This window comes from Montipora capricornis, chromosome 14 (genome assembly GCF_036669925.1).
Source record: "Montipora capricornis isolate CH-2021 chromosome 14, ASM3666992v2, whole genome shotgun sequence".
In the NCBI taxonomy this organism is placed as follows: Eukaryota; Metazoa; Cnidaria; class Anthozoa; order Scleractinia; family Acroporidae; genus Montipora; species Montipora capricornis.
Genome location: NC_090896.1, coordinates 48059300 through 48081799, shown reverse-complemented (window position 1 = coordinate 48081799; position 22500 = coordinate 48059300). Strand labels below are relative to the sequence as shown.

Here is a 22500-nt window from a genome sequence, read left to right as displayed (position 1 = left end):
TGCGTTAAAAGTTGCCTCGTGTAACAGGGTGCACAGGGCGATTTTTAATGCAACATTTTGAAAGCGAGTCAAAAACCCTGCAACATTGTTGCCCGAATTTTGTTGGTGTTGGTGCATGTAACACCCCCGCCGCTGTCTTTTAACGCAACATCGTCCCAGAATGCACCGCGGAGAACCGAAAATAGGTCACGTCGACGTGAAGTAAACAAACAAGATGACGGAGCTTGTTGAAGACGAAGGACCGGTAGAAATAACTATACCTAAAGCTCAATTAGATGATGCCGGAAGACGAAAACTCATACAGTTCTATGAGAAGAAACCTGTGTTGTGGGATACGTCCCTAAACTTACCGAAGAAAGACGCCGAAGACCAAATAATTCGTTCTCGATTTCTTCCTTTTTCATCTTCCAAATCGTCCACTAACAACAGAACTTGAATGATTTTCAGCCGCCGTCTTCTTAAGGGCCGATTTACACGGTACGACTTTGTCGCATGCGACAACGGCTTACGACAGGCCCACGACATGATTTACGATTGTTGTGTACGTCAGAAAAAATGTCGTAGCACTTTAAAACATGTTTTAAAACGCTGCGGCAATCGTAAGTCATGTCGGAGGTCTGTCGTGAGCTTGTCGCATGCGACAAAATCGTCTCGTGTAAATCGGCCCTAACTCATTGTTCGCCATAAAATAGGCCAATTTGAGGTTTTATGAAGTTGAGGATAAATTTCATTTTCTCCCCTAAATTAAACGCCGTTCCGACGAGTGTCGTTTTTGAGGAACTATCATATTAAAAAGGTTGAAATAGTTACGAAGCGATTGAAATAACGCGAATTTATATTTTGAGAGGAAGTTCTCGTTGCCGTCGCCGGTGTCGTTGCTTAAGCTCCGTATTGTGGCGATGGAAATATTCTCTAGGTAGCGACCGCTGACCAACGTTTTTGTCCATAGTCAAATTCCCGGCCATGGATACGGGTTTCGTTTCGTGTCAAATTCCCCACTATGCGGAGCTATCATCTTGTCAAATGCCCGGGGTATGCCCGGGGGGAGGGGGATGGGCGCACTTGGATTTGACTGGTACATAAACAGGCCAATACCTCCCTTGTGAGAGAGTAAGGCACAATAAAGATATACTGCTACTGCTACTGTTACTCTTGCTGTTACTCACTCACTCATTCATGCATTCTTTCATTCATAGCTAGACTCCCTGAATTTAAGGCTCCCCGGCCTGTTGTCCTTTAACTGAACTATACATAGACACCAGGTAATCCTGCTGTCTAAACTTTCATCCCATTTCGCTTTTCCCTTATGGTTTTTCGCCTGCCTCCATTGACTTGTTGACGATAGCAACAGGATAATGCCACATTGATGTGGATAAAACCAACTTCGAATCCAGAGCGATTCGCCCTGACGAAGACCTAACGCTCGAAACGTGAGCTTTTAGAATCTCTGTACGGTGGCCAATTTACATTATCAACTCCGTTGATAAAACCAAATTTTTGTTTATTTTCAACCCTGGTTCAAGGACTACATAGAGAATTGCAGTCAACTTTGATTTAGTTGAGGTTTTGTCGGGGAAAAAGGTGAATTTGTTAGCGTTCTGGTGTTTGGCAACACTATAGTGCCAACTCAACATTTGCTATGCCTGTTGCCTTGGTATCACCAAGAGATTATGAAGGTAAGAGAAGTAATCCCTCATACTGGCCCTATTCCCATCGTAATCCCTCTTAAGTTATTTTTAGATCTCCTGCGAGATCCGGTATTCCCATGAGGGTTAACTGATAGCCAATCACATGTCCTCATTTTTACCAATGTTGACAGCTGAGCGAATTCCCACGCAATGATTCGCGTCGTTCGCGATTTACCATCAAGCAAAAATGGCGGAGGAAGTTGAGAGACAATCGTATATATACATTTTGTGGACGAACGTGACTTGTTGACTACAGAGTTAACCGATTACAATGACTTATGTTTTGAAACCTGTATCTTGGAAGGAACGAGTTATGTAACCGACAGGATTTTGAACAGAATGGCAAATGGAAGAATATGGTCGATAAGTACGATCTCCCTGACTTTAATAAACGCATTCTCGGTTTCCGTTGCAAGATTAAAAGATGTTGACTTAATTCTCATACGGTGATAGAGTAGGCAGATAGAGCTCTAAAACAGTACCAAACATGAAAGGAAAACTTGAATCAAGCGTCCGATAAAAATTTTTTAACCCGTGTTATCGGATTCAAGTGAATTTGCAAAGCACGTATGTTAAATATAGCTGTCTCCTCAAAAAGAGATTTAACACGGTTTCGTATATGGCACAACCTTGAATGTGGTATCATTGAAAACTAGACAATTAAGCAATTTCAGTTACAGATGTTTGAAACCTGTATCTTGAAAGGATCGAGTTTTATAAGCGACAGAATTTTGTAAACATTGGCAATTCGAAGAATACAGTCAACAAGTAATATATCGCTGACTTCGTTAACGCGTTCTCGATTTTCTTCGCGGGATTAAAACATGACGACTTAATTCTTTGATATTCATAAATTAGACAGATATCAGACATGAAAGCAAAACTTGAACAGACAGTGCGATAAAAATGTATGAACAAGTGGTATCGCATGGAAGTCAATTTGCAAAGCACGCATGTTAAATATACCTGCATCTTTCAAAATTATTAAACTCGGTTTCGTACATTGGACAGTGTTGAAATTGGTGTCACTGTAAACAACACAGTTAAGCGATTTGAATGATACATCTTTGCATCTTGTATCTTGAAAGTAACGAGTTTTATAGGCGACAGAATTTTGTACACAATGAAATATCGCGGACTACAGTCACCAAGTAACATATTCCTGACTTGGTCAACGCGTTCTCGATTTTCTTAGCGGACTTAAACTATGGTGACTTAATTCAATGATATTCATAAATTAGACAGCTAACGCTTTCAAACAGTACCACACATGACAGGAAAATTTTAATTGACCGCACGATAAAAATTTTTAAAAACGTAAGATCGGATTGAAGTCAATTTGCAACGCACGCGTAAAATATAGCTCCCTTTTACAAAATTATTTAACAGGGTTTCCTACACTAGACAATCGTAAAATTGGTATCAGAGTGAATTATACAGTTAACCGATTTCCATGATATATGATTGCAAACTGTATCTTGACAAAGAGTTTTGTAAGCGACAGAATTTTGTAGACGATGAGAAAGTGCGCACTAAAATGGACAAGTAACGCAATGCAACCAAGGTAAACATATCTGCATATGTCAAAATTATTTAACACGGTTTGATAGATTGGAAATTCTTCAAATTGGTATCACTGCAAACTAGGCAGTTAAACAATTTCAAGGATGTATGTTTGAAACCTGTATCTTGCAGACAATGAATTTTATCAGGCCATGAAACTCAATTTTGAAAACGGAGAGTGGCATCGTACAGAATTTGTTGCACTTTCCCTCCTCCATGAAACTTCCACGTAACGCGCGCGGTAACATTATCCGCGGGAAAATTGATATCATCTAAAAATAACCTAAGAGGGATTACGATGGGAATAGGGCCAGTATGAGGGATTACTTCTCTTACCTTTATAATCTCTTGGTATCACTCAACTGAACCTTAGGCCTTGACCAAACGGGAAAACATCATCAACCATTGTTTGGTGTCGAAAAATTTCTCGTTTCGCTGGGGCTTTACCCTGAAATCAGCTTTAATCATTAGACCTTATTCGTATTCTCGGTATTGGGCTGGAACTAGCTTGCAATGGAGGCTAATGCGGGGGAATCTTTTCAAATGCAAATACTTTTTAATATATTCCCCCGCATTAGCCTCCATTGCAAGCTAGTTCCAGTCCAATACTGAGAATACGAATATGGTCTCTTCCACGCCATTCCTCCCCGGAGCGTACGGTATTGACGAGTTTCAAGAGCGTGTGGAAAATGCACTTGTCAAGGAGTTTAAAGCGAGGCCACATTGGGGAAAGAACAACAAGTTGAACGACGTGAAGCTTCGTACTTGCTACAACGAGGAGCAAATTACTAAGTGGAAACAAGTTTTTCAGATTTTCAACAGGGGAGGTCTTTTTAACAACTTTTTCACTCATAACATGGGATTTGACGTGTTTCTGCATGAACCCACTGCCTAAGGGCCACTCTCATAAAACTCTCTTCTCCCAAGAATGTTGTAATGAAACCACCTCTGCCAACGGCCATCTCTTTTACAATTAGTCGACAAGCTCGAGGTTTCTATCGTCGGTTTGATTTCATGTCATTATTTACGTTAGTAGTATCAGGTCACTTTTTCAACGGTGCCACAGTATGGTGAACTCGGCCACTCGACATTAAGCTCCTTTGAAGGTCCTTTGAGTCTAATGACAAAAATGTTTTCGTACAAAATACTTTTAGGGGGTAGGGGGTAAGCCCGGTGTGTTTTCGGGGCGGGAGAGAGAATTTATGAGAGGGAATTTACAGTTCAAAATGGTTTGGGATAATTTGCGATGAAAACAGCTAAAAACACTAAGCACACAGCCTAAAACAGTTTAACTGTCGGCTGTTGTCAGTAAGCTTGACAAGAATACCTAACCTGTTTATTTCTTTATACCGCAACCCAGGGTGACTATCTTTCTGTAGTATTAATGTTTTTGCTACCTTTAAAAAAATCAAAACAAAGCTTGGCTTTTTTGTACTTTTTTAAAATTATATATACAAGTCACACATAAAATTACTTCAAACTGAAAAATATTCAAAAGGGTTTCCATACCATGTGGCAGATTGCAAAACAATTATCTTCGCTAACAAGACACAGTGAGAGAAAACAAAGAAGGCAGCGAAAAAAATCAGCACGTCGGAGAGTTTCAACTTTTCATCTTTCTTATTTTACGTGGAAGAAAAACAAACTCGTTTTGTAGAGTCAAGTGATACTGACATAAAAAGCTGGTAGCAAGTGCTGTTACGGATAGTGCAAAATAGTCAGCAAGATTTGTTGTCAACGTATTTTATTTTGAAGGTGAAGAAATGTACGAGTACTAGTAGATTTCAGTCCTATACAAACTGAGCCATTTTATAAAATAGATAATTAATACAGTGTTTACTAATTGTGAAAAAACGCAACCGTTCTCGTCCAACTTGAGCAACAGTGCACCTTCAAGTGAACCCTTCAAGTGCTCCAGATGTCGAACATTCTGAGTTTCAGGGATGTAATTTCTTAAGTCTTTTAGCCCTCGCAGTGAAAATTAAAATAATTTGGTTTTTTTGCTGAGACCGACCCTCTCTGATAATATTTACTTTACTTACTTACTTTTATTTTCATGTGATTGCTTATGGCCGTATTCTTTTTTAGTTTTTTTATTAACCGGCGTGATGGTATTTTTTCCTAACCTGCGATCAGGCTCTATTTTAGTTTCGCGTGCTACGTAATGTGGAGTTGGCGAAACGAAAAATAGAGCCTGACCAAATTCCTCTTCGAAATTCCTTCCGCCCACCTTTTTTGATTGATTGACATGTCCTTCGTCGGCCAATCAAATTTACTTCCATTACACCAATACACGCGTGGACGGCAGATTCACGCTATTTTGTTTTGACCAAAGTTAATTACCGTGGGAGGAATATTATAAACGAATTCGAAAGTTACCGTTGGCTTTAATTTGAGAAAAACACAGTTAAAGCATGGGGAATGTTTTCGACGACTATATTGCGGCAAAGGCCGGTGCAATTCTCCCTCCGAACTTCACTGAATATGCAATCTTTTAAGCTTGCCATCTTAATTTGTAATTGAGATAACCTAGCATTTTGTCGTTGGACGGTTTGGCAATAGATTTTTAAAGAAAAAAAAGAGAAATACATTATTCCTTTAACGTGTTTCCCATGAAGGTTTCTTTGGTGATTTTTTCCGGTAATATCTTCAGTTGCAGTGTATTTCTAGAATTGCGCGCAGTAAAATCATGATTCGTTTGGCTGTTAATTTTTTGATGGAGTACGAACAGTAAGATGGACTCGCAAAGTTTCTTTTATTGTTGTACAATTGATCTCTCTGGAAACATGCCATTTTAGTTTCTGGAGTGTGAGTTTTAAGTTAAATCAACTGGAAATATCATGAAGTGTGCAAAAAAACCGTGTCATCAGTCATGTACAGTAAATAAATAAAGCCGTTTGATACACAGATATTCAAAACATGCATTCGTGTAACTTGCGATTTTATCAGCATCTCCTCCTGTTGATATATATGTCCCTTGTCTCATCCAGGAAACCAATATGCATCTGCTTTCATTGCCATTTGAAAGAACCAGCTATTTAGCGGCTTTCAAAACATCAGGGAACTTTGTGCCAAAGTTCTTTCAACCCCATGGCCACAGAGCTCGACAACGGAATCGCTAATTTCACTCGTTCCAGAGATCCAAACCCGATTCTGGACAAGTTATGAGATATTTCAGATGGCATATCTCCATTTATACAAAAAAAATCAAGTTTCACCGTCCACGGCATTGTAATAACAAAAGGGAGCAAATTTCTTCGTACACTTATGGCGGATTAGTCTCGAGGACTTCGCGAGAGCTCCGCGCAATCACGATGGCATTTTCACTTTCGGCGTTTCAACAGCCAATCAGATCACGAGTTTGGTCGGCCAAAATTTGGCCGACCAAACGGAATTCTTGAGAGACTTTTGGTCAGGCCCAATTTTAGCGAGCGACGACATAAGAGAACATATGGGCGAAGCTAAAAATGGGCCTGATCGCAGGTTAATTTTTTCCTGGCTCCCTCCATAAGAACGAATGATTATACTCCTACAGTACACCCTGCATCAAACTGAACGAAAATGTCTTCGACGGAAAACTTAAGAAATTTAGGAGCCACCACATATTAAAAAGTCAATGATCAATAAAGAGTTTAAACTTCCGAATCTTTTCTAATGAACGAAAAATAAACATGTCGGTCGACTTGCAAATTAACTTCCCGCTTTGATAACGACCCTTGCCAAAACATCGAGAAGACCTAGGTACTAGCGTTTCATTTTAAAAATGGCGGCTATTTGGCTATTACGTTTTCGTCGTTCCTTATGAAGTTGTTCTTGCTTCCAACTGAAAGAAATAACAAAATTCGAAAGAGTAAGTATTTCGACCAACGCGTCTGTAGTGTGTCGGCCGACGCGTTGGTAGTGTGTTGGTGGTGTGTCCAGCGCGGTTACGATTCGCAGTGGTGTTGCAGTCGGCTTTTCTGGACTTTGGGGTTGTTTGGAATTGCCTCATGGAACCAATATTTCATTTTGCATGGTATTTCTCTAGTTTTCTTACATTATCCTTTTCCATATTTTTTCAGAAGGAAGATTATAGCGTAGAGTTTTTTCATATCTATTATTTCTATTTTTTAAGAACGAAAATTTTTGTTTATCCCTCCAACTTGATTAAGTTTCTTGTATTACATGGCTGTTTTTAAAATTAAAGTTTTTAATTTCACACAGAATTTGTTCTGTTTGTTAACCCTATCCTGAGGTTGAGAGTTTGCTTTGTGAACTTCTCTTCCTCATTTTACAGACTAACCCTAACTTTTGGCTATGATTTTCCCTCAACACACAATATTCCCCCAATTACCAAAAAGTCATGTTCCACTGTTTGCAAACGAGCTGACATTTCCAGAATTTTTTTGTAAATGGTAAACAACCTTATAACACACAACGCAATATAGGCGAAATACGCTGTTGCCAATCTGTAAAATACGCAGTAGGCCACTTTCGAAAATAGCATAATACTCTTTGTCTGTCCCTCCAAATTTTGAATAAACCATTGTTTTCAAATGCTCTTGGGAATATGCAGTGTCCCATGGCAAGAGATGAAGGAAAACTAGAGGCAATATTTAGTTTAAATTTTGCTGTAGACCATACTTACGAAAATGTCAAACTCAAATGTAAGCCAACACGGAAACATTTCAGGGAAACATACTGATTTATTTATGATCTTGACGGCTCAGGATTTCAACGGTAGAACTATCCGGTTCTGATGATTAAATGTGCAGTTTGACATTTTGCAAGTCAAGCGCTATTAAAATGAAGCGTTTTGCACATATTACGCATTTGGCCCATACTTTGGGTATGTTACGTGTATGCGTTTGGCTGTTCAATACTGAATGCTACACTAAGGAGCCTTTGTGACTATAAGCTTAGTAAGACCTGGAAGAGGAGTAACTTCATTGCATTCTGCATATTTTTTTGTTTCAAAATCCATTCACTCACAGATTAGCTAATTGTCAAACTTTCTCTTTTAAAATCTTCTAAAATTCGCATCAGAGGTATATTGGTTTTCTTCTTAACGCTTTGGTTCTTCCAATAAGTCCGTCCTTCATGCGAGTGAACGACGAAGTTGACCTCTGCCTTTCACTGGACGACGAGGACGTGCGAAGCTTTTCCGTCGACTGACTCCGAAGTTTGTCTAACGAAAACGGCCCTTTCGAAGTCTTCGGCTTCTCTTCGGAAACGGATTCTTCAGTTCGAATCCAATAATTTGTTGTTGGTGCTCGACGTTTATCGACAGGAAGAGGCCTCATCCATTCACTTGCCGAAGATCCTCTGACTTTGTGAACTGTAAAGGGTATTTTAGGACTTTCGTTATTAGACCCACCAGCAGTTTTAGCAGTCATGGACGGCATTTTTTGACGGTCGCGTGACTGGGAAGCGTTCTTAACCACTTCCACATTAAATGGACGATTTTTATTGGATTCACAATCAAGAGCTTTTGACGATGATGTAACTGTATCCTTACTTCCCTTTTCAATTTCTCGGTGTTTTCGGCCGTCAACTACCTGAACATTGTTATTCAGGGTTCCTTTGTCGTCGACTCCATCTCCCTGTTCTTTCGATCTCAAACGTGGATGAATTTCAAACGGCCTTACAGCCGGCTTCGAGTTGTCCTGAGAATTTCGAGTCGAACGTTTTGGTTTCTTCTCAAAGGACGGGCTTCTTTTAACAAAGTATGGTACTTTCAAGCTTGCGTTGTCTTTAAACTTATCTCGCTGGCGGATGAAATTCAGCAGAGAACTTTGCACAACTTCTCGCACTTGTTTACAATCCTCTGACGTCGACACTTCATGAAAAGCGCAATTAAATTCCTGTGATAAATCATTTCCTTCTTGAAACGTCACTCGCCGAAAATGTTCAAGGTCACTCTTGTTTGCCACAATCACCATGGGAACCGAATCTCCTTGCGAACTGTCCTTTATAATTCGTCCAATACGACGAGCTTCCTCAAAACTCGTTCTATCCGTAATTGAGTACAAAATGAAGAACATGTCTCCCTGACGAGATATTAGATTCAGCTTCTCTGCTGTGTTCTGGAAATTTTCAACAAAAACATAGTGAAGTAGTGATAAAGTTCGGTAACATTTGCGGATAAAATGGATATCAAAGGCTCGTTTTCTACGACCACACTACAACTAAATCAAATGTTACGGCTGAAAAGTTGAAAATTTCCAACAAATAATCCTCTACACACGAGGGGTTGCCGTAGCGGGAAAATAAGAATATATATGAAACAACATAAAAAACAATGTATAGAGGATATTACACGGTGGCGAGAAGATATGAATTTTATGTTCGAGTGGCAAGAACATAAAATTCATATCTTCGAGCCAACGTGTAATGTTCTTTTTATTATATGGAGACTAAATATTGATAAATTCCGATTTTATTGTGTTTCAAAGTAGTCAAGTTTTACAAATACGGCTGAGCTTTATAAAAAAGGCGGGAAAAAAAGGCGGGAATCGTGACGTCATTGAACGATACAACACTCACAAAGGTGACATACGGAAAATACGCCACTCGGGTCCCGGATGTAGTGGCGTATGGAATCTACGAGTGGTTTAGTTCCCAGTAAAACACTCTCCTCCATATAATAAATGTATATATACCCACATACTTAATTGACCTCCCTCTTCATAGGGGCTTTTCAGGGCCAATGAAACGAAATCAACGAAACAACAACAGCAACAACAACTGTTAAGAATCCCAACTGGCCGGAAGCAAATTAGTTGGCTGTTTTACAAGGGAAACTGAGATGTTGAACGAGCCGCAGATTACCAGGAACAAATTCAACAAGTCAGAGAGGGTCTTGAACCCTGGATGTGCAGATTTCAAGGAAAGCGCCCAAACATCTGGACTGCACTGCCTTTCTACTGAAGTATACTAGAAAGGATATAGATACAAAAAAGACACATTTTTTCGAGTTCACTTTAAGCAACAAATAAACCGTACCTCTCCAGCCGTGTCAGCAATCTGTAGTTCTACATCTTCATTTTCGATCTCCACATGAACGTTATAACAATCCTCTGAAAAACAAAGTATCCATACCGAATATTTCATTCATATTTATTTAATATTGTTAAAAACCAAAATATATTGTTAAACTATTGTAAAAATGTTGTTAAAACACCGTGAAAAAAAGCAAACAGAAAATGGGATCTGCACAAGTCCCTCAGGATTCTAAACGTGCAATAATGTGTAAGCGCAATTTTCTTTTTTCAATGGTTTCTTTTTTTAAAGTGCCCCTGTGATCAAAAAATCTTTTCCTTTTTTCTTCAGATTTTGGAAGCGTGTTTGGTTAACAACTGACTGGCAAAAGCTTGAGTTTTGATTTTTGTCCAAAGGCAGTTTACTTTGGGCGTAAGTTGTATATTTCGCGGTCCGCCATTACTCACGTTCAAAACTGACCGATTGAGCCCCAGAGGGTTGGATCCAGGGAAACGTGACGTCAAAGGCTCACTAGCTTAAATTTTCAGCGTGTGAATGCAGCTTATTTTATATGCAAAAGCGAGTAAAGTCTGAAAGCCCAAAAATCCCTTGATGCATGTTAATTCTGCGGCGTACAGGCGCATTGCATTCTTAAACCAGTGATACTTTGACGTCATTTTCTCCTCGATTCAGCTCTCTCAAGAACTTAGGTCGTGTTCTATAGGGATCAACCGTTTCAACCTGAACCGGTTCAGGTTTTCCTATAGAACATTTTTTCAACCGTTTTCGGTTGAAAGGCGTTAACTCCTGGGAATAGTCATTACCAGACTTCTCTGTGTTGACAAGTTGAGGGAAAGCAACACGGCAGGAGCCTGCGGCCGACTTAAATGCCCCGCGTAAACGACAGCGGTCGCTGCGAATGCTTTTTCAACCTTTTCGACCAAGTTTGATCTCGGTTGAAAAAGTTGATCATCCGAACCAACCGAAAACGGTTTTTTCCGAATAGAATACCAAAAAAATCTAACCAACCCAACCTACTAAAAACGATTGATCCCATTAGAACACGACCTTAGAGTTAGTAATGGCGCACCATTTAATAGGAAAATACAGGTGCCTTTTTGAAATCAAGCCTTAAAACTTTGGTCGCTTAAGCCCTGGCCAAACGAAACGCAAGTCATCGCAAGTCGACGCAAGTTCTCACTTGCGAAGACTTGCGTTCACTTGCGATAGGGTGGCCAAACGTGACGCAAGTTGAGCGCAAGTCCTTTGCAAAAGTAGCAGAATTTTTGTTTTTTTTTTCTTTTTCCTAGGCTCAGACTCGGAAGAGCTGCTACTTTCACTGTAGCTGCTGCTTATACTTGCACCGCTACTGGGTCTCCTGTTATGGTTTTCCTTTTTCTTATGTTTTTTTAACTCCCTATCCTTGTTTTCTTTTAGCTCTTCGGGGCTTAAGTTTTCCGAATTTTGCTCCGTGACAGAAGCCAGCTTGTCAAAAGGGAAAGCGCGAAAGGCGCGAAAGGTTTCCAAAAAAGTTCGAATGACTTGCGAAAACTTGCATCCACTTGCGTTGAGTGGCCAAACGAGACGCAAGTTGGGCGGACTTGCGTCCAAAATTTGAACGTGTTCAAATCAAACGCAAGTCGTCGCAAGTCTTCGCAAGTGAATGCAAGTAAGTGGGTGGCCAAGCGGTATGCAAGTCAGCGCAAGTAACAAAACTTGCGTCGACTTGCGATGACTTGCGTTTCGTTTGGCCAGGGCTTTAGTGTTTAGTTAACATAGTTTTGAAATCCGTAGGAACATAAAAATTGGTATTTTCGTCACAGGGGCACTTTAAGGTCTATCCAAGCCTCGCCTTAAAGACTTCTAAAAATTTACATCTTATTTGATGGTGCCACGAGGGAATTTATATCTTCAATTCCAGGGGCACCCAACGACCAATTTGTTGTAAAATGTATTATTATACCCCAGTTAATGAAAATAAATGTTATTAAGTCATTTTCAGGTGTTTTTCAGTGTTGCTGGGAAAACATTATCTGTTCCTTTTTCCCAGCAAGACACACAAGAAATTTCCCAGCCAGCTAGATAAAATTGGTTGGTTTTCCCAGCCAGCTGATGAAATTTATTTCCCAGTTAGGAATTCCGCGCGCTTTCAAATCCCTCGATCCAAAACGACCGAACAAAAGCGACAAAACCGGGACAAAACAGGTTTTTTCCGAAAGCGCAATCACTCTGACCAGCCGTCGTATGTTTGTGACTACTCTCTGGGAGAGGGAAGGGCTTTTTCAGAGTTTCTACAGCCAGCTCGGGTTGAAATGCTAGAAAAAGTCAGTAATTCCCAGGCAAAACCTCTATCAATAACATCATTTCCCAGCCAGCTAATCGAAACACCTGTATTTTTGCCAGCCAGCAAGATTCCTCTGGGGAACAGATAATGTGAGGAACAGATTCGTTGGGTGCCCCTGCAATTCAGCACGTGCAGGGAATGCATAACTCATAACTTAAAATAACCTGAAATTGCTCAAAAACAATTTAAATGCTAGTTTATTTAATGGCTTTTTCCTTATTATTTACCATTGCTTTACAAGTTAGAACTCGTTGATCTCCTTGCAACGAAATATTAACCTAAAATCAGTCTGTTCATTTTAAGCTCAGTGTCATGCTTGGTATTTGTACGTTTGCTCTTAGCCTGTCCACCGAAACAAAGTAATGTATTCTAACTTAGCCAAAGGTGACTTAAATTAAAAGTATAAAATGAACGAAAACGACTTGCCGGGTTACTGACATGAGCAAAAGCAATAATGCAGCACGTCCACATCTGCGTTTTACAATTTTTTATAGTGTACTGTCCTTTTCCAAATGACGTCATGAAATGACTATATTTTTCTTTCTGGGGGGGACTTAAGGACGTTCGCGCCAAAATCTTCCTACGGTGAGATTTTCTTCATTTCTCGCCTAGAGTTAGGTCATAAAGTACTTACTCCAAAAATGAAACAAAAAATGGGGGTCACCGACTTTGTTTCGGAGAAAATGGCAGTGGAAAAATGCCTTCATTTCGAGAAATCGGTCATTCATCGAAAATCATAAAAATAAACTGATGGAGTGAAAGTTTCCGTGCATAGGTTTTTAGGAGTGGGATTTTTGGATAATTTTATGCCACTAGGGATGTGGCAAACAGTAGAGTTCATCCTCGACGAGCGTTTTCGTAAGCTCTATCCGTTGCAACCACTACCAGAATTCGATGGCACGAGGAAAGAAAATGTTAAAAAAAGATAACTTCTTACGGTGAGAATTTTTTCATTTCATCATATTTTGTAGATAGTAAGTAAAGTAAGTGATTCATGATTAAAAAAATAGGGGTTACCGATGATCTGAACGAGTAAAATCGATGTGATTTTGCAAAGCTCTTGGAAAAGTTCGTTTGTCACACTTTTGCGTGATTGTTTCCACGCCGGTCCGCACTATTCAAGCGGACGAGGACGAAAATACTGCTCAATTTTCACGAAAGTAAAGGAAAAGAACTTTAAAAACATGCATTCACTTTGAACTTAAGTTCGTAGGGTAATAAAAACATTAAAAAGAAACAGCCCCATTAAATTTACGCAACGGTCGTCCTCGAGTTTTCCATACTTTCAGCCACTAGTCTACTCGATCAGCTTAACCTTTTCCAGAGCTTTTCCATCCTCCCGCTCGCTTCTCTTTGAAGTTTCATGATGATTCGGAAATAAATGTGCCATTCTTTTGCCGGCCTGGAATTTTTTCCTCGGCGTTTTTGTCGCCATGTTATTTTAACTGATGCTTGAAAAATTTGTATGAAAGTCAAGTAGACTAGTGCACGACTGATAAAACCTCGCGAATATCGATCGTGCAGTAGTCTACTTGACTTTCATAAATATTTAAAATCAATTTTGACTGATCACGATCTTCTCTGATCCAACGCTGTGCATGACTTATCGTCCACGGTTTTTGCAAAGGTTTTAAAACCTCAACTTCACTAATGCTCGAAGTAACGGGTGACATATTACAGTCGCGTTACCTGCGCAGTAACGTTGCGCACAAACAATTAGAGCGAACGTCCTTAAGCATCCCTCTGAGAAAACTAATGAGCCAAGAAGTAGCTAGAATTGACGTCCTTTGGTGGTATCACGCTTCGACCTTGTCTGTCATCGACTCGTGCCTAGTTATAACACCTTGTTTAGAAATTTAGCCTCTGACTTACCCAGTCTTGCGTATTCTCCAATAAATCGCCTTGTAATGAACCGCACAAGAAGAGCTGTTGAAGGAGAAAACACCTCAACCGATCAATCGACTCAAACTTACACAACAATAACAACTCTGAACAAGGCAAATGACAAGAGGTCTTTATAGCAAAAAATATCGTTGACTTCACCTGTTGCAATAAATGAGAAACCCTGAGCGTTATAGACCTCCCTCATTTTTTATGTTTTTGCTAAGTGGATCGTGTGATAATACTCGAGATGTTATTTTCTTTCAAAGTCATGCATAGATGACGGCGATGATGGTGATGATGATATATTGGTCTTGGGACTTTCAAGCGAAGCCTGTGGAACTGTCCAAAGTCAGTGAAAGAAGCCGTGTATACGACACTTGTGAGACCAAAACTCCAGTATGCCTGTAGCACATGCATGGGACCCACACTACCAGAAAGATAAAGCCACTCTAGAAAGGGTACAGCGGAAAGCAGCCCTCTTTGCCACTGGAAATCACGATCGAACAACGAGCGTGATTGAAATGCTGCAAGACCTACAGTGGGACACTTGTAACAGTGAAAAGACACGCAAGACTCTCTACTATATACAAGATGTGTCACGGCCTCCTAGATGAGAACTGGGGGGACTATTTGATAACAAGCAGAGAAAGGAGAACTCGGGGAAGCCATGATTTTAAACTTATTGAGCCGAAAGGACATCAAGATATTTTTAGATTTTCTTTCTTCCCAAGGACAATAGCTGAATGGAACAAACTTCCAGAAGAAACTGTTTCCAGCCAATCCCTCCATACCTTTAAAAGCAAACTCTTGTAGTTTAATTTTTACCAGTAGTTTTTAATAGCTTTTAAATACTAGTCTTAGCTTTCATTATTCTTTTGTATATTTTAGTATAGTTTTATTTATCATTGACCATCATTATTTTAGATTTGGCGTCATGTCATAGAGGATTTTTGCCGACAAAACGATATTTAGATTTAGATTTAGATGGTCGTGTGCATTTCGGGCTCTCCAATAAACAAGAAAAAGGATCAAATCTCCTGCATACCGTCATATGATCTGTATTGGGAAAACAATATGCAAAAGTCGACTAAACAACAAAGGTGTCTTTTGTTCTAGTGATTGCCTTATTCGTGTTTGTAAACTGATACACTTGCGTTAGAGCGATTTTCAAATGAGTGTCGTAAAACCAAAACCAAAGTTATTACTTTGGCCAATCAAAAAGGACGGAGACAATCCAGTAAACCAATCAAAACTCGAAGTAATTACACGTAGCCGACACAAAGCGCGGGAAAATGTGCTCGCGCGAGCCACGATTGGTTTTGGTTTCACTTCTGATTGGTTGAAAAAGTAGCGCGAGAACTTTGAACCAATCACTGAGTGAAGTAATGCAAAACCAAAGTAATTCGCTAATTAATTTCGACACTCAATTGAAAACCGCTCTATTGGAGCTTGCTTTGAAGACAAACTGACCTGATTTCCCAACGCCATCTTTGCCAAGTATGTAAACCTTCGGTTGTGGCTTGATGAGTGTTGCTGTCCTCCGTCTTCTCATCGTTTATGCTCTGCGTTTTTCTTCTAACTTTAGTATTTGCTTGCTAACTGCAAAACGAACACCACGGAGTCAATTATCTCACTTCAATCTCATCATCAACAATTGCGGCCCTCTCTTTTCAACTGTGTGGGAGTTCTTAGACGTCTCAAACACCTCCAGTGAGATATAGCTCCTTATCTGAAATGACTGGAGAGTATAACCATTTTCAGACGTTATTACAAAGGCGGGATTTCCTCCTCAGTTATTCAAAGATACTGGAGTGTTTGTCCAGTCGGTGTTCGAACCCACGCCGCTCTACAACCCGATTAAGTTACTTAGCTCAACCTATCGGTGGTCATAGTTTTGTCTACAAAGAAGCTGTTGTACTGTGTTTAGGTTAAAATTCATTGTTTATACTGTACATCTATTTGTTTCCATTAGTTATAGAACCCATGCCAAGAAAGACGTCTTTCTGACTACACTACTTACTTGCATTTACTAGAAATTATTTAGCACTCATTTACTCTCGGTAATAAAAAGTAAAGAACTTCTCAATCAACAAACCTATCAAGCCCTGGGAGAACGACCATTTACTCTGAGGCAGTCAATTTGTCGCAGCCAGTATTTAGAGTAATTTATAACAATGAACCCTAAAGGTCAAAACAAAACTTCAACGAAATTAAACATACATCAATTGTCGGAAAACATGTGGTTGAAGTTTCGCTTAAACTGGTCATCTGGTCAGTTCAAGGTTGAATCAAACTTTTTTTTCTTTTTTATTGAGACTTCTTCAACTGGCCTCTATTTATTTATTTATTTGAAACGATTCACAAAAAAACTTAAAAAGAAACAGCAAGAACCCGAGCTATTCAGTGCCGTGTGCTGGAATCGCTAAAGAAACTATTTGTGCAAGTTGCTGGATATTCTATCAGTATTTGTCCGAATCTGTAATTGGGGATATTCTTCGTCAGTGAAAACTTAGTTTGAACTAAGTAGTGCTCCAGATGACTTTTATAAATTGCGAGCTCGAACGAAAGAACGAAATTAACAAAAGCTTGTAAGCTCTTTGCTCGAGGCCAGTGAAAAGGTGAAAGGGTAGATTGCGAGCCTTCTCTTAGGCTAGCAATGCATCAACATTTTCAAATCTGCTAGGTTTCTACTCTTACGAACATCCCGCGATAGGTAGTCGCTTCCTCAACCGCTATTGGGGCGTGGCGTCACGCGACTCGCTTCTTTGGTGGGAGCGTTGCGTGACATCCAAAAAAAACGGCTGCGAAGGATACCCGACTACACGATAGGCGTAGGTTTAATGAAAACCATCACTTATGGCCACTCAGCCGAAACCACAAATTCTCAACCGAACCCGCTACTTTAAAAGGTGGTCAATGTCTCTAATAACTTATCAACGTGCTCCTTATAATTTGATTGGGTATTACGTTTATAGACAGACACGTGACCTTGGCCAACAATAATTCAATTAAGAAACAATAAACGATAGTATCAGACCTGTGACTATGTGATGACGTCTACATAAATTAGGATTACCACTTTGTTTAAATGTTTTAACCCTAACCCTCGTGTCCTTCTATTGCTCTGCCATAAGATCAGCCGTTGAATATGCCTGTGCGCTTTCATCGTAGTCTTCCATGTTACCTAATTGAGGTATTCAGCCCGGCGGGGGAGGGGGCACTTCACCTATACCGGGGTGGGGATGCTCGTCGAAAATTTTGAATTGAACCCCTAAAGGAGACCAACCTGGGAGTGAGTCAGGCTTTTTTGATTCCGAAAAGAGACCATATTTAAAACGTATTAAATACATGTTTTATCTTTCCTTGCGCGCAACCCTAACGGAGACCTTCACGGCTACATAGATCTACGTATGATGGCGTTTTGCCCAGAACACCCTAAGTGAGACCAAAATCCGAAATTTACACCCCTAAGCGAGACGACGAGCATCCCTACTCTTTTCATATGGGAGTTCCCCCCCCTCCCCGAAATCTTAAATATCGCGACGCACTAAATACAGCGGTACAAGATAAAAGAACGTGTTAAACTTTGTTAAATGTCCGATTGTAAGCCTTTTAGCGTTGATAACGAGCGTGTTATTAGTCATCAAAGTCACTAATGAGCCCTTACATTCTTTGCAAAATTTCCAATTTCAAAAGCATCATCATTACTCAGAAAATATCTGGTAAGTTCCGCTCAAATTTTCAGAGATAACTCATTATGCAACGCACTTTCAATATTCAGTGATGATTTTTTAGCTGATATGGATTAAGAAAGGATGGACTTATGCTAATGAGGCAAAAAATGTAAACAAAGATTCCCCTATTTGTCTCCCCAATCAGTGAAGCGCAGTTGCAAATATCATTCATTTGCGCTTACTTAAGTTGATTTAATTAAGCGCAAATGGATTAGATTTGACGGGTGATGACGCAACCGCCAAAACCCAGACCCCGTCAGCGACAAACTCTTGATATGTTTAAGTCCCGTTGTGTGTCTAATTCAAATGACGCCAAATACCCTTAAAAATCATGACTTTCCTCCTGGCGTACAATCCGGAAATTCTTTGTTGATTCTGCTCTGACGGTTTGATGGAGAGGGTCATGGAAGCAGAATAATTGAGATACTTGAGAAGAAAATTGAAACTGTGACCCTTTTTAAAAATCAACACCTTAAAAATCAGGTGTGACAGACATTTGAAATGCCCTGACAAAAGTCCGTGTTCAGCTTAAACCAAATCGACATTAATTGTAATCTCTTTTTCAAGCAGAAGTACCCATTTTCGCTTTCTTCTACATTTTAATTTCTATCTCTGTTTCCATTGGTTCAGTGATGCCTTTCATAAGATGGTGCGACACTTTCGTATTAAAGTCACGTGAAACAGATACACTTCCAGCAGGAGAAAGGTTGCAAGCAACATTCAGACCTATGACATGTGTCTCAAAAGAAACCTTTCTGCCCTTGGAGGCGGTTGTCTAAATGGTTCTTACAATTTCTATAGTTAATTTAACAATTCACTTCAGGCTCTTTCCCAAAGAGAGTCTTGCGAAATATTAATCAGAAAAAAAGCGCATTACCTTTGTTGCCATTCTGTTTGAACAAAAAGACAAAACTTGTGTTTAAGGTTGTCCCTCTAACGGTAACTGTGCTTTAGAACAAAAATGAGAGCGGCTATACTACTGGACGAACAAAGTTAAAATTATCATCTGAAGGTGGCTGCATGGGCTCTTGAACCCAGGCTCTGTCTTTTCGCGACTGACAACAAAGATGACGGAGTCAACGAGGCACCGGGCCAAAAAAAAGGTGCTGCTCAGTTGGCGAACATTCTGGCAGAAGGTTACAAAATGAGTTTACCTGAGAGGAATCGTTTTTGAAATACTGAATTGCTGCTACTTGTTTCTTTCACGACAAAGATGCAGTGCCGCAGCTGACAAAGCCGTTCAATTAAAATCTAGTACTTTTAATTAACTTTTATGATTTCATTTCATTTATAGTAGAGTAGTCTCCTTTCCAGGCTTTTTAGTCCCTCAGAGCTTTAGAAAATCTAACGGGTTATATTTTGATCAAAATGTTGTAACTCTTCAGCCGTGCGCATTTTATATTCCATATAAGGCTTCCTTTTTCCTTCTAATTATGACGCAGCTCATTCTACTGACTTGGTCCTTTTTATCGAAAATTTCTTTCGCGAGCATATAAATTTGACGCGGCATTAAACACTTGAATTTAAGCGGCGTACGTGCGGGAATGGAGAAATGAGAAAATGAACAGGGTTCAACTCTTTTTCCGTTAAGACACTCCTTCATTCTATCACGTAAAGCCTCTTAAAACTAAGTGAGTAATTTGGGTGCTTTACCCTAATTAGATTTGGTCTTTATTTGCAACACTTTTCTCCCTTCAGGAAACCTGTTTGCACCAATGACCACACAAACAGAAGTAAATGCTTCACGAATACGTAAAAGACACAAAGAAGTAGTAAAGAATCATGTAACTTATCGACTGAGGCATTTAGATCTATTACACAACGATCGGTTTCATACAAGTGCCTCTTTAGAACGAAACCGAATTTCTATTTTGCCGAAGTACCTTGACTCTACAATAGAAGTCCTGTGTCTTTAAATTTTATTCGCTTTGCGACGAGGGGCGGCGTTGCTGTTCCGATGAATTCACGATAGATGACTTAAAGTTTCGTTCGAAATTCGATTCATCGCAAAGACTGTCTGCACACATAGCGATTTTTGACCTCTTCAGTGAAAAGAAACACCCCACCTGAATAACTCTTGTTGTTTTCGTTGTGCCTTATCGCCTGGTCAGTCAGTGTTGGTACTTAAAATACACTTACTGTTACTGACATAATAGGGATGCCAGAGTGTCAAGTGTGTTTGCATAGGGAGGGATATGCACACATATAATGTATTGCTAATGGAAAACACAGTCCTATGAAAGCCAATGCCAGTCCTTGTGGCGCAGCAACAGACAAATGGCTTGCGCAACTGACACGCAAACTGAACGCTCCAAGCTCTGTTTAGAATCCGGATTAGTTAGAAAAACTGATATAATCTTACTTGAGAGTGTTTCGAGAGACAATCACGATGAGCCATGGATTCAGCTTCTATTGTGTAAACACTTATTCAGTTACGATCTAAGATAACCGCTTGAATAGTTGCATTACCATCAGATATTCAACTGACATAGAAGATGAAAACAAAGGTTTTAAACCACAAGAAAACTACAGCGAAACTGATAAGACGCACGAGGAATGATGACCTCATACTTAGTCAGTTTTTGCATACTCCTCAATTAGACGCCGTCAAGTGGATTGCTTTCAAAAGCCTCTAATTTTTCCACACTCATTTTTCCATTGGTCCACTTGTCCTTTTTCAGTATCTATTCACAATAACTTCCTTACGTAACACACACTCTGTGTAAATTATCCTCTGAGCTCAAACGAGACTGGAGCTTGAACAGACGCACCCATTTCATTTACAACCTTCTAGCAAGTTCTATAGAGTAACTTGAAACCACAAAATATCAATCGAGCTAAATAGTGGGGGAAATGAGCTAGGATAGGCTATTTCTAACATTCTATTCCTTCAGAGAACAATTGACAAACACAACGGGATAGAATAGGGAATAAAAACATTGTGTATATATTGAAGTTTCTCGAGTTTTTCGAGACATTTTGTCAAATCATTTATGACCTCTAAATTGACCTGATAGAATTAATAGCCACTTCACTGTGTCAAATTTTACTGCAGATTACTCAGCTCTTCTGTTACTAAGAAAATAACGTTAAAATAAACTGGTGTGGTGTGCGACTTCCACACTTATGTGCTATTGATCAGAGCCTGTTGTAATCCTTCCGGCTTTCGTAGTGTTGCGAATTCCGCCGCAATTGGCATTTTGTTGACTCTACTAACTCTTGACACAATACCGCAGTTATTTCCTTTCTTAATTTTTGGCAAACCATTATTTCAACAAGGTGACTAGTAGGAAACTCCCAAATGTTTTAAAGCTGGAATTTAATTTCAAAGACCTCGGAACTAAGAAACCAAAAATAAAAGTGCACAACACGCCGTCGGAGTGAATTGCTTCTATTTTCGATGGTGGTCTAACGAACTTTGATCTCCGTTGGTCGTCTGCTGCGGTTTGTTTCCGCAGCTCGTTGTAGCAGGAGCTGTTAGTAGAAAGATCAACACTAAGCAAGTACTGTACATATATTACATTATTGCTTGAAAAACCCTGTTGAAAAAGACAGTGCCTTTCCAAATCAGTACTGGCTTTATATAAATACCGTTCAATCAGCCTTGCTCTTTTTAATTTTAGATAATCTTTATCTATTGCAGATCAGATCCTGTTCTTCTGTTCTGTTTCGCTGGTCCTAGCTTACACAGTTACGAGTATTACATACCGGGTTTTGGTGAAAAGTGAATCGGCAGCAGCCATTTCCTTCCTTTTACCGGTTCCCCAGCAGTGTCCGCCAATCCGTCCTCTTAAACAGTTTCTCTCTGGATACGGATAACTTCCAAATTCCTACTTGAAAGATTGTTTAGTTAATTACAATATGATGACGTTTGTGACGGACGGGTAACTCGCAAAACGAGGACTTGTATCGGTGTTAATACAAGATAACAGCCGTATATACTCGCACAAAATCAACAAATACCGCAGCTTGTTTTCCACTCCCCTGTCAAATGATTTGTGGAATGCTTGATATTCTCAATTTGGCAAAAATATCTGTGATATCTGAGTGAGACGACGAAAGCTGATACCAGCGTAACCTTTTAAAATAACATTTAAGGTGTCTTTTTCTCAATATTGCTCAACCATATTTTTGATTTATTCCCAAGAATTAAACCAATATTTACAGAGAAATTAGAGATGCTTGTGTAATATTTTGTCGGTGTCTCTAAAAATCCACATGGTTTTCCGTCACAAGTTATCCGTCATGCATCGTTAAAATATGGAAAAATCATTAACAACGCTTCGTTCCCTTAATTTTTTCAGCGGCATACGAACGCTGAGCTTAC

At 39.6% G+C, this 22500-nt stretch overlaps 1 protein-coding gene across 9 annotated transcripts in view; it reads right to left on the bottom strand.

The window, feature by feature from the left end:
* Positions 1 to 7420: 7420 nt before the first annotated feature.
* LOC138033786 (uncharacterized) overlaps positions 7421 to 22500 on the bottom strand; it is a 19526-nt gene continuing 4446 nt past the window's right edge. For 3 of the 9 annotated variants that reach the window (XM_068881605.1, XM_068881602.1, XM_068881604.1), the window contains exons 2-6: positions 21882 to 22003; positions 15910 to 16038; positions 14428 to 14481; positions 10236 to 10309; positions 7421 to 9316 (exon numbers count right to left, since the gene is read on the bottom strand). In XM_068881605.1, the coding sequence (XP_068737706.1) occupies positions 8273 to 9316; positions 10236 to 10309; positions 14428 to 14481; positions 15910 to 15991 (1254 nt within the window). In that variant the 5' untranslated portion in view covers positions 15992 to 16038; positions 21882 to 22003 and the 3' untranslated portion in view covers positions 7421 to 8272. Of the gene's footprint in view, positions 9317 to 10235; positions 10310 to 14427; positions 14482 to 15909; positions 16039 to 19050; positions 19188 to 20535; positions 20740 to 21881; positions 22172 to 22500 lie in introns of those variants that run through there. The other 6 variants (XM_068881606.1, XM_068881603.1, XM_068881601.1 and 3 more) reach the window with 5 other exon arrangements.